The sequence below is a fragment of the Pongo abelii genome, chromosome 2 (assembly GCF_028885655.2).
Source record: "Pongo abelii isolate AG06213 chromosome 2, NHGRI_mPonAbe1-v2.0_pri, whole genome shotgun sequence".
In the NCBI taxonomy this organism is placed as follows: domain Eukaryota; kingdom Metazoa; phylum Chordata; class Mammalia; order Primates; family Hominidae; genus Pongo; species Pongo abelii.
This window is the reverse complement of record NC_085928.1, coordinates 209,111,951-209,126,992: the sequence shown is the minus strand read 5'-3', so window position 1 is coordinate 209,126,992 and position 15,042 is coordinate 209,111,951. Positions and strand designations below refer to the sequence as shown.

The following is a 15,042-nucleotide window of genomic DNA, read 5'->3' as shown; positions in this document are numbered from 1 at the left end:
TGATGTATATAAGCTGCAACTATCTATTTAAGCAGATCTCTAAAAATAAAAAGATACTGGTTCCTATTTGGGACATGATCTTTCTAGGCCAGGCTGGCCCTCCCATCTGTCTATTGTGGTCTTGTGCTCTGGTACTTGAGCTGCATGGGGAGGGAGAGAGGCACAGATGACAGCCCTTCCACTGCTATGTGGAGCCCAGGAGGAATGCCTGGCTCTACTGCACTGGCGCGCTGTGTGTTCCTTCTAATATCCTTCTTGAAGGGAATCTTCTCTCAGCATGGCTTGATTAGGTCCTGTGAGTTTGACTGCTTAGCTGAATCTAAAAACACCCACTGAAACCCCATCCTGGGTATCACAGATATAAATAAGTTGCTCATTACGTTTTCTAAAATACAAAATTTAAACCATGAACTGTGTTCATTAACACAGAACTGTTATGCTACATTCATATAGAAAAAATGAGTAGATCAAGTATACAGTATTCTGTGAAAGCATGTGTTTCTGCGATGTGAATGAACTCATGTGAAATTCGTAAATAAGGGAATGGCATCAGTATAACAAGGAATCACGTTGGTTCATTGATTTTTCCCTGCATGTGACTATTTTGTGATGAGGCCTAAACACCAAGTATACCAAGACAGCCAAACACAGCAATACAAAAATGCTGTACTGTGTATAATGTGCTGCTCGGTGTAGCCAGCAGCTCTGCGTGCAAATGTTTACTGTATGGTTCTCACAAGTCTACGTACATTTTACCCCTGTCCTCAATACTCAGATTTACAATGCCTCATCCAGCTACCGTGGGTTATTATTACTGCTGATGTTGAAGGTAAAGAAATGCTAGAGTAGCCAGGCGCGGTGGTGCATGCCCGTAACCCCACACTTTGGGAGGCTGAGGCGGGTGAATTGCTTGAGTCCATGAGTTTGAGGTCAGCCTGGGCAACATGGTGAAACCCATCTCTACTGAAAGAACAAAAAGCAAATTAGCTGGGTGTGGTGGCACCTGCCTGTATTCCTAGCTACTCAGTAGGCTGAGGTGGGAGAAGCATTTGAGCCCAGGAGGTTGAGGCTGCAGTGAACTGAAATCATGCCACTGTACTCTAGCCTGACCAAGTGCAGTGAGACAGAAAGAATGAAAAGAAAGGAAAAAGAAAAGGAAAGAAAGAAAGAGAGAAAGAAAGAAAGAAAAAAAGAAAGAAAAGAAAAGAAAACAAAACAAAAGAACGAACAAACGAATGAACACACAGGCTAGAGTAGGCTGGGTGCAGTGGTGTTCGCCTGTGGTCCCAGCTACTTGGGAGACTGAGGCAGGAGGACTGCTTGAGCCCAAAAGAGTTCGAGGCTCTAGTGTGCTATGATCACGCATGTGAATAGCTGCAGCACTCCAGCCTGGATGACACAGCGAGGCCCTGTCTCTAAAAAATATAAAAATTTTAATAAAAGAAATACTAGAGTAGATACAGGACTTCATTTATTGAAAATCTGATGTCTTTTTAAAACAGAGTTCATAGTTCTACATGACTTATTTGTTTCTGTTAGTGATCTGTTTACTTGTTTTTCCCACAAGTCTTGTTATTTTTAGTGTCCAATTTTGAAGAAAAAAGTTTTTCAGGAAAGCACACATTGCATTATAGCAGAAGCACCTATAGTGCCTTGGAAAAAGTGAAAAAAGTTGCATAAATATGTGAACCCATGAAAAAATAGACAATTCTGCATGTGTTTGCACACATACATATGTAACATTTATGAAAGTATATACAAAAAACATAAGGAGTGATTGTATCTGGAAAGTGCATCTGGAGAGCTGAAGGGGTAAAGGGACATAAATATTTTTCAGTTTATAACCTGCTTGAATAACTTTTACCATAATTATGAATTATTTTCATTAAAGCCTAGGAAAATTTAAAAACAAACTGACCTCTAATAACCTTTTTTCCCAATGGTTGAGCTCAGTGCCCATACCACCTTGATTTTCAAGTTCCATTCCCTCTAGAACTGGACAATCAAAATGTTTTCGTGCTTCCTCCTAAGAACCAGAAAAAAAATCAGAAACAAATATGGTACAAAAGTACCATAAGATAATGGCAAACTTTTCATCACATGAATATAATAAGTTAACATTAAAGAATTACTTCGTTGAGAAACGAGAATTTCTTTTTAAAATATGGTTTTTAATATAACTACATATTTTAATGCAGTCACGCTCTTCTTTGCTAGGAAATTACTACTTCTCTTAGTATCTTTTCTTCTCTCTGAAGATTTTCACTTTTGTACCATATAGCTAAAAAATGTTATAGACTAGGATGATTGACAGTTGTAACTGATGTCAATAACAATTTAAAATTTTTTATTTTATTTTAAATTGACAAGCTATAATCGTATATATTTATGGATCACAGTGATGTTATGATTTATGAATACAATGTGAAATAATTACATCGAGCTAATATAGCCATCATTTCAAATACTTATTTTTTGTGAGAACATTTTAAATTTACTCTCAGTAATTTAAATCTGTGCAATACACTATTATTGACCATATTCACCACACTGTGCAATAGATCTCAAAAAAAAAGAAAAAAAAAGAAAAAAAAAGTGTTACACCCATCTGTGATTTTGTACCCTTTGGCCATCACCTTACCATTTCCCCCCACCCCAGCCTCTATAACCACTACCCTCTGCTTCGGGGTTCAATAGTTTTAGATGTCACATGTGAAATGTGAAAACATTAGGTATTTGTCTTTCTGTTCCTTTTTTAGTATCATGTTCTCCAGTTTCACCCATGTTCTTACAAATGACAAAATTTCCTGCCTTTTTAAGGCTGAATAGTATTCCATTGTGTTAGTGGTGTCAACTTCCCGTGCAGTCCAATATCTGTGTATAACTGTTGATTTCCCGTAACTTAACTATTAATAGCCTACCGTGGACTAGAAGCCTTACCAGTAACTGCACAGTCAATTCTCACATATACTGTATATTTCATGTATTATGTATAAAGCTAGAGAAAATAAAATGTTATAAAAAATATCATCAGTAAGAGAAAATATATTCACTATTCATCAAGTGGAAGTGGGTCCTCATAAAGGTCTTCATCCTTGTCTTCACGTTGAGGAGGAGGAAGAGGGGGGTTGGTCTTGCTGTCTACGGGGTGGCAGAGGTGACAGAAAGTCCACAAATAAGTGGACCTGAGCAGTTCCAACCTATGTTGTTCAAGGGTCAATTGTATATAACACACTTTCTTTACCCACTCATCTGCTGATGGACACTTAGGCTGATTCTGTGATGTGGCTGTTGTAAATAGCGCTGCAGTGAACACAGGAGTGCAAACATCTCTTTGACAAACTGGTTTCAAATCTGTTGTGTAAACATGGAACAAGGATTGTTGGATCATATGGTAATTCTATTTTTAGTTTTTTGAAGAACTTCCAAACAGTTTTTCATAATGGCTGTACTAATTTATACTATCTCCACATCCTCACCAACACTTCTTATCTTCTGTTTCTTTTTAAAATATGGAATGCTTCATGAATTTGCATGTCATCCTTGCACTGGGGCCGTGCTAATTTTCTCTGTATCATTCCCATTTTAGTCCTTGTGCTGCCAAAGCGAGAACTCTTTTGTCTTTTTGCTAACAGTCATCTGACAGACATAAAATGACATCTCATTGTGCTTTTAATTTTCATTTCCCTAAGGATTAGTAATGTTGAGCATTTTTTTACATACCTGTTCACAATTTGCACGTCTTCTTTTGAGAAATGTCTATTCAGGTCCTTGGCCCATTTTTTAAATGGGCTGTTTGTACACAGCTGTTTGCATTTCTTGCATATTTTGGATATTAACGCCTTTTCTGATGTATGGCTTGCAAATATTTTCTCTCAGTTTCTAGGCTGTCTCTTCACACTTTTGTTTCCTTTGCTGTGCAGAGGCTTCTGTGTCTGCTGTAATCCCATTTGTCCGTTTTTATTTTTGTTGCCTGCACTTTGAGGGTCCAATCCAAAAACTCACTGCTCAAACCAATGTCATGTAATTGTCCCCTTATGTTTTCTTCTAGTAGTTTTACAGTTTCTGGTCTTAAGTTTATTTAATATGTTTGGAGTTGGTTTTTGTATATATGGTGTGAGATAAAGGTCAAATTTCATTCTTCTGCATATGGATATCCAGTTCTCCCACCACCATTTATTGAAGAGACTTTCTCCCATTGTGTATTCTTAGCACCTTTATTAAAAATCAATTAACCATAATTGGTTAATCATAATCAAGTCAATAAATTAATCATAATTTATTCTGTTCCATTCATCAATGTGCCTATTTTTATGCCAGGACCATGACATTTTAATTACTATTCCTTTGCAGTACAGTTTGAAATACTGCAAAGCTGGAGGCATCACACTGCCTGAACAGCTTTGTTCTTTTTGCTCATGATTGTTTTGGCTATTTTTTCTTTTTTTTTTTTTCTGGTGTGTTTGTGGTTCCATATGAATTTGAGGATTTTTTTTCTACTTCTGTGAAAAATGACATTGGAATTTTGATAGGGATAGCACTGAATCTGTAGACTGTTTTGGGTAGTATGGACATTTTAACAATACTAATTCTTCTACTCCATGAACATGGGACACCTTTATATTTACTGTGTCAATTTCTTTCACCTAGTTTTCAGTGTACAGGTCTTTTACTTCCCTGGTTAAATTTATTCCTAAGAATTTTTTTTTTTTGGTAGCTATTGTAAATGAGATTGTTTTCTTGTTTTCTTTTTCAGGTAGTTTTCTGTTAGTATATAGAAAACTACTAATTTTTGTGTGTTGATTTTGTATCCTGCAACTTTTACTGTATTTATTAATCCTCATAATTTTTTGATGGAGTCTCTAGGGTTTTCTATATATAAGATCACATCATCAGCAAACAGCAACTATTTCACTTCTTCTGGTCCTATTTGGATGCCTTTTATTTATTTCTATGGCCTGACTGCTCTTGCGATGACTTCCAATACTATGTACAAGTGGTAAGAGTGTTCCAGATCTTGGAGGAAAGGCTTTCCATTTTTCACTAATGAGTATAAGATTGGTTGTGGGTGTCTCTTATATGGCCTTTATTGTGCTGAGGTATCTTCCTTTTGTACCTAATTTGGTTCGTTTTTTATCATAAAAAGATGTTGAATTTTGCTAAATAATTTTTTTGCATCTATTGAGATGATCATATGGTTTTTGTCCTTCATTCTGTCAGTGAGATGGATCACATTTACTGATTTGCTATGTTCAGCCATCCTTGCATCCTGGGGATAAATCTCACTTGATCATGATGGATGACCTATTTAACGTGTTGTAGAATTCAGTTTGTTAGTATCTTGTTGGAAAATTTTTGTACTTATGCTCACCAAGAATATTAGCCTGTAATATTCTTTTCTTATGGCCTTGTCTAAATTTGTTATTAGAGTATTGCTGCCCTGGTAAAAAGGTCTGGAAGTAATCCCTCCTCTTCAATTTTTTGGAAAAGTTTGAGAAGGACTGGATAATTAGTTCTTCTTTAAACATTTGGTGAAATTCAGCAGTGAATCTGGTCCTGGGCTTCTCTTTGATGGCAGACTTTTATTACTGATTCAATCTCATTACTTATTATTAGCCTGTTCAGATTTTTTATTTCTTCATGATTCAGTCTTCACAAGTTGTATTTGTCTAGGAATTTGTTCATTTCTTCTAGGTTATCCAGTTTGTTGGTATATAATTGTTTATAATAGTCTCTCATGATCCTTTGTGTTTCTGTGGTATCAGCTGTAATGTCTGTCTCCTCTTTCATTTCTTATGTTATTTGCATCTTCTTAGTCTAACTAAAGGTTTGTCACTTTTAGCTGTCCAAAAAATCTATTCTGGCCAGACACAGTGGCTCACACCTGTAATCCCAGCTCTTCAGGAGGCCGAGGCGCGCAGATCACCTGAGGACACCAGTGCCCCCTCTGTTGTGATACCTCAGGATCTGTGGTACTATTTCTATAATGACTGATCATTTGGTGTCTGTATTAGTCAAGGTTCTCTGGAGAAACAGAACCAATAGGATGTGTGTATGCATCTATATATATGTACACACAGAGAAAGAATATGAGATGAGGGGAGGAAGAAATTTCCTTTTTTCTTTTCTTTTTTTTTTTGAGACAGGGTCTCACCCTGACCAACATGGTGAAACCCCCGTCTCTACTAAAAATACAAAAATTAGCCAGGCATGGTGGCGGGAGCCTGTAATTCCAGCTACTTGGGAGGCTGAGGCAGGAGAATCACTTGAACCCAGCAGGCAGAGGTTGCAGTGAGCCGAGCTCGTGCCATTGCACTCCAGCCTGGGCAACAAGAGGGAAACTGTCTCAAAAAAAAAAAAAGTTCCTCAGTAGAATAAAACCTTGCTCATTGGGTTCTATCTGTCCTTTAGTTAGAGATTTTCAGAGATGGGAAATAGCCCAAGAGCAGTGCAGAACTTTAGAAGTCAGAGAGCTGTACAAAGTCAAGGAAAAGGGGAAAGGAGAATAGCCATGGTACCCAAATATTTGGCCCAGATATTCTGGATGTTTCTGTGAGGTGTTTTCTTGAATGAGAGTAACATTGCAATGAGTGGACTCTGAAGTAAAGATCACCTTCCATAATGTGGGTAGGCATCACCCAATCAGGAGAAGGCCGGAAGAGAACAAAGACTGACCTCCCCTGAATAAGAAGTCATTCTGCCTTCGGACTCCAAGGGCAGCAATCCCCTGAGTCTCCAGCCTGCTGGCCTATCCCATGGGATTTGAACTCGCCAACCTTCCACAGTCATGTGAGCCAAATCCTCAAAAGTTACCTCTTGGCCAAGTGTGGTGACTCATGCCTGTGATCCCAGCACTTTGGGAGGCTGAGGCAGGAGGACTGCTTGAGCCCAGGAGATCGAGACTAGCCTGGGCAACATAGTGAGACCTCATCACTACAAAAAAATAAACAAAATTAGCTGGATGTGGTGGTGTGTGCCTGTAGTCTCAGCCACTCGGGACGCAGAAGTAGGAGGATCACTTTGGCGCAGGAGACAGAGGTTGCAGTGAGCCAAAACCACTACACTCCAGCCTGGGTGACAGAGTGAGACTCTGTATCAAAAAAAAAATAATAAAGAAAGAAAATTTAAAAAAAAAGAAATCTCTTCCTCCCCTCCTCTCTCGTATTCTTTCTTTGTGTATACATATGTATAGATATATACACACATCCTATTGGTTCTGTTTCTCTGGAGAACCTTGACTAATACAGACACCAAAGAAAATGATCAGTCATTATAGAAATAGTACCAGTGGTCCTAAGAGGCATCACAACAGAGGAGGCACTGGCCTAAAGCACTGGGTGGGATAGGAGCCGTGAGAGCCATTGCCAAGTTTCCATTTCCTCAGATTTCTCGTGGCCCGTAGCTTTATTGCACTGCCTTTATATGACTTTTCCTACTATAGGCTCTAAAATATTATAAGTTCTTAAACAATAATGATGAGTAAAGAAAGGACCACAGTAAAGGAAAAGAACAGATGGCTCATGAGAAGTGAAGTTTGATAATACTTACAACAACACGAGGCGTTACCAGGAGATACACAGTGTGACGAACTATCTTATTATCTCGAACATCCCATAATCTCTCCACTTTTCGAACTACTTTATCACTCCATTGATATAATCCCAGACTGTAATTATAGAATTAAAACACAATTATTATTGAAAATTCACCATTTTAAATGTAAAAATATTTACATTTACTGTAAAAAGTCTTTATAAATATCAATATGAAATTAAAGTATTTGAGAACCTCCTATGTACCAAGTCCAAACAAAGTACTTGATAAGTATTTTCCTTTCTGCATTTTTTTAAATTTAATTTTTTGGTTGAGTGCAGTGGCTCACACCTGTAATCCCAGCACCTCAGCAGGCCGAGGTGGGAAGACTGCTTGAGCCCAGGAGTTTGATACCAGCCTAGGCAATACAGGAAGACCTTGTCTCTACAAAAAATTTAAAAATTAGCTGGGCGGAGTAGTGCAGGCCTGTGGTCCCAGCTACACAGGAGGCTGAGGCAGGAGAATCACCTGAGCCCAGGAGGTTGACGCTGCAGTAAGCCATATTCGTGCCACTGCACTCCAGACTGGGTGACAGAGCAAAACCCTGTCTCAAAAACAAAATAAATAAAATAAAATAAAATAAAATAAGCCAGGCATGGTAGTGTGTGCCTATAGTCCCAGCTACTCGTGAGGCTGAGGCAAGAGGATCACTTGAGACCAGGAGTTCAAGGCTGCAGTGAGCTATGTTCACACGGCCGCACTCCAGCCTGGGTGACAGCACGAAATCCAGTCCAAAAAAATTTTTTTAATTTATTTTTTATTTTTTGTTGAGACAAGATCTGCTATGTTGCCAAAGCTGGTCTCGAATTCCTGGCCTCAAGCCATCTTTCCACCTCAGCCTTTCAAAGCCCTGGGATTACAGGCGTGAGCCACTGGGCCTAGCCCTGATAAGTGTTTTAAATTTCATCTTTTCAACAACCCTATGAGATTATCATCACTATTTTGCAGATAAAGAGACAAAAGTTCAGGGAGATGAAGTAACTTGTTCAAGTTCACATAGCTAGCACTTGGCTAAGATGACGATGAATGACTTCCTTTTGACAAATGTACAGGATAAAATGAAAGCAAGTTCACAGATATCCAAGTATATAAGGAAACATAACCAACAAAATGCCATATTAATTTAGTGGGAAAGTAGAATTTATCTAACAACTGTGCTGTGAAGCTGATCATCCATTTAGAAAAAAAGGTTAAATCCCTTTTTCACCACATACAAAAATAAATTCCAGAAAGTCAGAAGCAAAAATGACAGAGTAAAAATCTCTCAAAATTCTCTCCTCTATGAAAGCAATGAAAAAACCACCCAACTTGGTGAAATCAACTTCTTAAACTTTGGAAATTAATCAAAGATTTATAGCAATGCAGAAAGCATTTATTCATGAAAAATCGATGAATCTCCGTAGAAACAGGAGCAGCGTGGTGCGTTTCCATGCTCTCTCTCCAGCTTTCGGGCAGCCTTGAAAACCGACAGCCCACAATCATGGTGAAAACCAGTCACCTGACAGCCACTGCAGCAGGCAGAACAGAGTTAATTGGAAAAATGAATTTAAAAACATGCTCTAACTATACATCTACAAGAGACATAGTTTAGACTAAAGAACACAAATAGGTGGAAAGTAAAAGGATAAGAAGATATACTACATAGGCCAGGTGCAGTGGCTCATACCTGTAATCCCAGCACTTTGGGAGGCCGAGATGGGCAAATCACTAGAGGTCAGGAGTATGAGGCCAAACCTGGCAAACATGGTGAAATTCCGTCTCTACTAAAAATACAAAAATTAGCCAGGTGTGGTGGCACATGCCTATAATCCCAGCTACTCAGGAGGCTGAGGCAGGAGAATCACTTGAACCTGGGAAATGGAGGTTGCAGTGAGCCGAGATCACGCCACTGCACTCCAGCCTGGATAACAGAGTGAGACTCCATCTCAAAAAATAATAAAATAAATTTAAAATAAAAATAAAAAACTAGATGAGCATGGTGGTAAACTCCTGTAGTCCCAGCTACTCAGGAGGCTGAGGTGGGAAGATCACCTGAGCCTGGGAAGATCAACACTGCAGTAAGCAGTAAGGGTAAATCCAGCATAAAGATATAACAATCATAAACATATATGCACCTTACAAAAGAATCCCAAAATACATAAATCAAAAAAAATTTCAAATGCATTGAAGCTATAAATGTGAAGAAATCGAATAATAATTTACTAGAATAAATTTAGGAGAATATTTTTATAATCTTTTGAGGCCTTAAGCAACAAAGAAAAAAACATCGGGGTACAGTGGCACGTGACCGTAGTCCCAGCTGCTTGAGAGATGGAAGCAGGAAGCTTGCCTGAGCCCAGGAGTTCGAGACCCACCTGGGCAATACAGTGAGACTCCATCTCAAAAAAAAAAAGATAGATGAATTTAATGATAAAAAACTTAAAAACTTTTCTATACACGGCAAAAGCATGATAAATGAAGTAAAAAGATAAACTAGGAGAAATATTTATAATAAGCATGAAAAAGAAGTAATATCTCTAATTTATAAAGAACTCCTACAACGTGATTAGAAAGGGAAAATTAACCTAAAAGACTGGACAACGAAAATAAATAGGCAGTGTACAAAGAGAAAATGCAAATGGCTAAAACCTCACTATAGTCCTGGAAATACAACAATGAGATACTATCTTTTAATCCATCAAATTGGGCTTAAAAACAAAAAAGATCTATAATATCCAATACTGATAAAGTGGTAACAAAAGCACTCATACACACCTGGTGGGAATGTGCTTTGCTAGACCTTTTAAGAAAAATGTAACATGGCAGTTTCTATTAACATTTATAGTGTAAACAGATTTTAAATCAGCAATCCCAGTTTGGGCAATCTACCCTGCATAAATAAAAGCACTACTACAAAAGTAACATATTTATCTATTATAGAAAATTACGATGGACATCAATTTTTATTTTTCCCTGTACCCTAAGTCATTTTTTTTCTGGCTTATTCCCTAGACTACTTCTACCATTTTCCCTACAAATCTTTCATTCTCAGCAAAAGAACAGAAAACATAAAGAGGGTTTTCTTTTCCAATACTGTTTTATAAGAATTTCGGCCGGGCGTGGTGGCTCAAGCCTGTAATCCCAGCACTTTGGGAGGCCGAGACGGGCGGATCACGAGGTCAGGAGATCGAGATCATCCTGGCTAACATGGTGAAACCCCGTCTCTATTAAAAATACAAAAAATTAGCTGGGCATGTTGGCAGGCGCCTGTAGTCCCAGCTACTTGGGAGGCTGAGACAGGAGAATGGCGTGAACCCGGGAAGCGGAGCTGGCACTGAGCCGAGATTGCTCCACTGCACTCCAGCCTGGGCGACACAGTGAGACCCCGTCTCAAAAAAAAAAAAAAAATTTCAAACATATCAAACATAGGCTGGGTGCGGTGGCTCATGCCTGTAATCCCAACACTTTGGGAGGCCGAGGCAGGCAGATCACCTGAGGTCAGGAGTTCAAGACCAGCCTGGCCAACATGGTGAAACCCCGTCTCTACTAAAAATACAAAAATTAGCCAGGCATGGTTGCAGGTGCCTGTAGTCCCAGCTACTAGGGAGGCTGAGGCAGGAGAATGGCGTGAACCCTGGAGGCAGAGCTTGCAGTGAGCCGAGATCACACCACTGCACTCCAGCCTGAACAACAGAGCGAGACTCTGTCTCAAAAGAAAAAAAAAGGAAAAAAAAATTCAAACATACAGAACATTAAAAGAATTGTTTAATAAACACCCTTATAATCAACCAGCTCACCTAGATTCTGTAATTAACATTTTTTTGTATTTGTTATCACATATCTGTTCATCTACCCATGCCTTAGAGAGGTTGTTTTTAATTCCTGTTTTTCCATGGTAAGGCAATGTTTACACATAAGTAGTAAACAAAGCCAGCCCGAAAATAAAGTTTTTACCTTACTGATCACTCCAATCTCTTTATCATTCATACTTCAAGATTAACAGTTTCCCCAAATACAGTTAAAGCAAAATCCAATTCTTTATATCTGTAACAACTGAATTTATTACTCTATTATCTTCGTTTTTACTGGAAGGCTTCTGTTTTTTCTTGAGATAGTCGCTCTGTCACCCAGGCTGGAGTGCAGATGTGTGATCGCAGCTCACTGCAGCCTCAACGTCCTAAGCTGAATTGATCCTTCTGCTCAGCACGCCAAGTAGCTGGGACTACAGGCGCATGCAACCATGCCTGGCTAATTTTTGTATTTTTTTGTAGAGACAGGGTTTTGCCACGCTGCCCGGCAGGTTTTGAACTCATGGGCTCAAGCAATCAGCCCACCTCGGCCTCCCAAAATGCTAGGGTTAGAGGCGTGAGCCACCGTGCCCGGCCAGAGGGCGTGAGCCACCGTGCCTGGCCAGAGGGCGTGAGCCATCGTGCCTGGCCAGAAGGTTTGATGCTTTTGAGGAATATCCTCAATGCAAGGAAGCACTGCAAATTATCAGCTGAAGAATGGTTCTTGTGTGTGGGTTATCTCTCTCCTCCTTACTTATATCTCACAAGTTCTGTTTTCATAAAATGGCCTCATATCCCATTTTAATATCTACAATTTCCTTAGGTTTCCATGAAGACATTATTATTTATGGCCTCTAATATACTGTGATTCTCAGATTCTAGTCTTAGCACCCTCCTAAAAGAGGAGAACAAGAACAACAACAACAACAAAAATACCTATAATTAAAAGGTGGGAGGCCATCTGCAAATCTTGAAGTGAGAGGATTTCCATCTTTATCATGGTAGAATGCAAACAGCCCAGCAGAGAAACCCTATAAGAAAAAGTTCAAAATGTCTTCAAGTGAAAAACATCAAGGCTGATTACAGGCCTGTGCTCAAAAGAGAGCACTGATACTACCACACCAGTGCTTCCGTAGGAACTTCTTATATGTTGGAATTGAACAACAATTAAGTGTTCCATATTTATAAATTTTAAATTCTGATTACTTGAGGTAAATATTTCTAACGAGAAATTTTCTAAAATGTATTATATATTTTAAATTTATATTCAGTATAAATACTATAAACATTAATTACTGTCCTATAATTATATTTCCAAGCACCACTAGAATTTTTAAACCATAAAGAACACCAGCTGTTGTGTTTTTAATTCCTGTTTGCTGTGTGTGTGTGTGTGTGTGTATACATTATGAAATGGTTTTGAAAGTCTGTCTGCGTTTTAAAGTTATTTTGGCCTTCTTATATATATAAAAGAATCCTCCCAAAGTTCTGGGATTACAGGCGAGAGCCACCGCGCCCGGCCCTTCTTCCTTTTTTGAGAAGGTATCAGCTATCAGGTATCACTTCTGAACAAGAGCTGGACCAGAGCTGAAAAGATGGAAGCTGGACACTGAGATACGTGGCCAAGACTGACACTTGCTTACAATAAATTTAATTAAAAATTACTGGGAAGATAAACATTCGTATGTGTTCAAATATACATGTAAAAAAATATTTAGCTGACACTTTCCTTTCCTTTAATTCGAGGAAGTGGCAAGTCATTACTACTTTCTCCCTATAAGGATTTTCACATGGTTATCAGAAGCGGCAGCAGAAGGGCCGGGCGCGGTGGCTCACGCCTGTAATCCCAGCACTTTGGGAGGCTGAGGCGGGGGGATCACTTGAGCCCAGGAGTTCAAGACCTGCCTGGGCAACATGGCGAGACCCCCATCTCTACTAAAAATACAAAAATTAGCAGGGCATGGTGGTACGTGCCTGTGGTCCCAGCTACTCTGGAGGCTGAGGTGGGAGGATCATTTGAGCCCAGGAGGTTGCAGCAGCAGAGGGCTGGATATAGTGGCTCATCCCTCTCATCTCAACACTTTAGGAGGCTGAGACAGGAGGATCACTTGAGCCTAGGAGTTTGAGACCAGCATGGGCAACATAGCGAGACCTTATCTCTACCAAAAAAAAAAATTAGCCAAGTGTAGTGGCACATGTCTGTAGTCCCAGCTACTTGGGAGGCTGAGGTGGGATCACTTGAGCCCAGGAGGCTGAGGCTGCAGTGGGCCATCATGGGGCCTTAACAAACAAACAGCAGCAGCAGCAGCCCAGGGCTCTGCCGTATCTATATACTTCCATAGGCCTTTCAGTGTCATTCATTTTTCAATCTTAGAATTTTAAAAGAGGAAAAAGCTCTATAAATCTTTCTGTTTGTTTGTGTGATACAAAGTCAGCCTCTATCACCAGGCTGGAGTGCAGTGGCACAATCTTGGCTCACTGCAGCCTCAACCTCCCTGGGCTCAAGCCATCTTCCCACCTCAGCCTCCCAAGCAGCTGGTACCATAGGTGCACACCACCATGCCCTACTAATTTTTGAATTTTTTTTAATTTTATTATTATTATACTTTAAGTTTTAGGGTACATGTACACGGACATGAGTCTAGGAATCCACATCATCTTAAAATGGAATATATGTATAAAAATGAGAACATACTAAGCAGAAAATCAAGGCATGAAGGAAAGAACAGTAAGGCTAGAATTTACCAGGGCATGAATAACCTCATGTTTCACTGTGGACAGCATCCCAACAAACTCCTGAGGCTGGGTAGAGATCATATTTGGACACAGGTTAGCATATCCTGCTATTGGCCTGTCAAAACAGACATTGAATTTTTAAATTACATTCCAGAACAATATTTATTAACATTTACTTCTCCATCAAATACTGCTCAAGGACAGAAAAATCTTTGCAAAATATCCAATGCAATTTTGTACCATCACTATGTTACTTTTAAGACATGTATCCTCTACTTTCCTATGGCATGGCAAATCAACACCTGTTTCCACAAAAGGACATAGTTGATTATACTTTAATGTGAATTTTTGAAATATATCAATATATACCCAAAAAAGAATGAACTGAAAGGCTCAAATTCTAACACTATTTTAGTTGCAAAATCCATATTTGACTTCAGTATTTCAGTATATCTACGGGCACAAAGACAAGCAGGTAGAGAGGAAAGCAGTTATCAAATGGGGCAATAAGTGAGTGGTTCAGATTGCTGAAAGTCGCTGGCCCTTCTTATCTGTTTGCTATTCCCTTTCTCCTGCTCCAACACTGCCTACATTCACATAAATATTTCTACCTTCCCATCACCTTCTTCCAAATTCTACACCCTTTAGAATCTACACACTTCTACATCTCTCTCTGTGCCTAGAACCTGCAAGTCCAAAGGCAGACTAGGACTCAAGAGTCCAGAGTAATTCAGTTCCACCTATGCACCTCCCTGTCTTTCAAAAGCTGTGGCCAATGAACCATGCTGAGGAACCCCAAGCTCAGTTCTCCTACCACTATCTTAACATCTTACATAGAAACACCACAAACCTCATCAAAGTATAACTGCCTATTTACAAAGTACAGTTATCTGATTTAAATTGTTAAATACTTTACATTTTCTTCACAGGTAATAGCAACAGACAT

At 39.2% G+C, this 15,042-nt stretch overlaps 1 protein-coding gene and 1 non-coding gene across 12 annotated transcripts in view; both read right to left on the bottom strand.

Annotated features, from left to right (window-relative positions):
* LMLN (leishmanolysin like peptidase) overlaps positions 1–15,042 on the bottom strand; it is an 83,988-nt gene that overhangs the window by 44,509 nt on the left and 24,437 nt on the right. For 7 of the 11 annotated variants that reach the window (XM_024241192.3, XM_063722415.1, XM_063722418.1 and 4 more), the window contains exons 7-10: positions 14,106–14,211; positions 12,297–12,391; positions 7,549–7,666; positions 1,919–2,026 (exon numbers count right to left, since the gene is read on the bottom strand). In XM_024241192.3, coding sequence (XP_024096960.2) covers positions 1,919–2,026; positions 7,549–7,666; positions 12,297–12,391; positions 14,106–14,211 — 427 coding nt within the window. The remainder of the gene's footprint in view (positions 1–1,918; positions 2,027–7,548; positions 7,667–12,296; positions 12,392–14,105; positions 14,212–15,042) is intronic. The other 4 variants (XM_054551094.2, XM_054551100.2, XM_054551101.2 and 1 more) reach the window with 1 other exon arrangement.
* LOC112131285 (U6 spliceosomal RNA) lies at positions 3,507–3,613 on the bottom strand. The gene has a single exon (XR_002913384.1). It is a non-coding gene; the product is annotated as a U6 spliceosomal RNA (small nuclear RNA).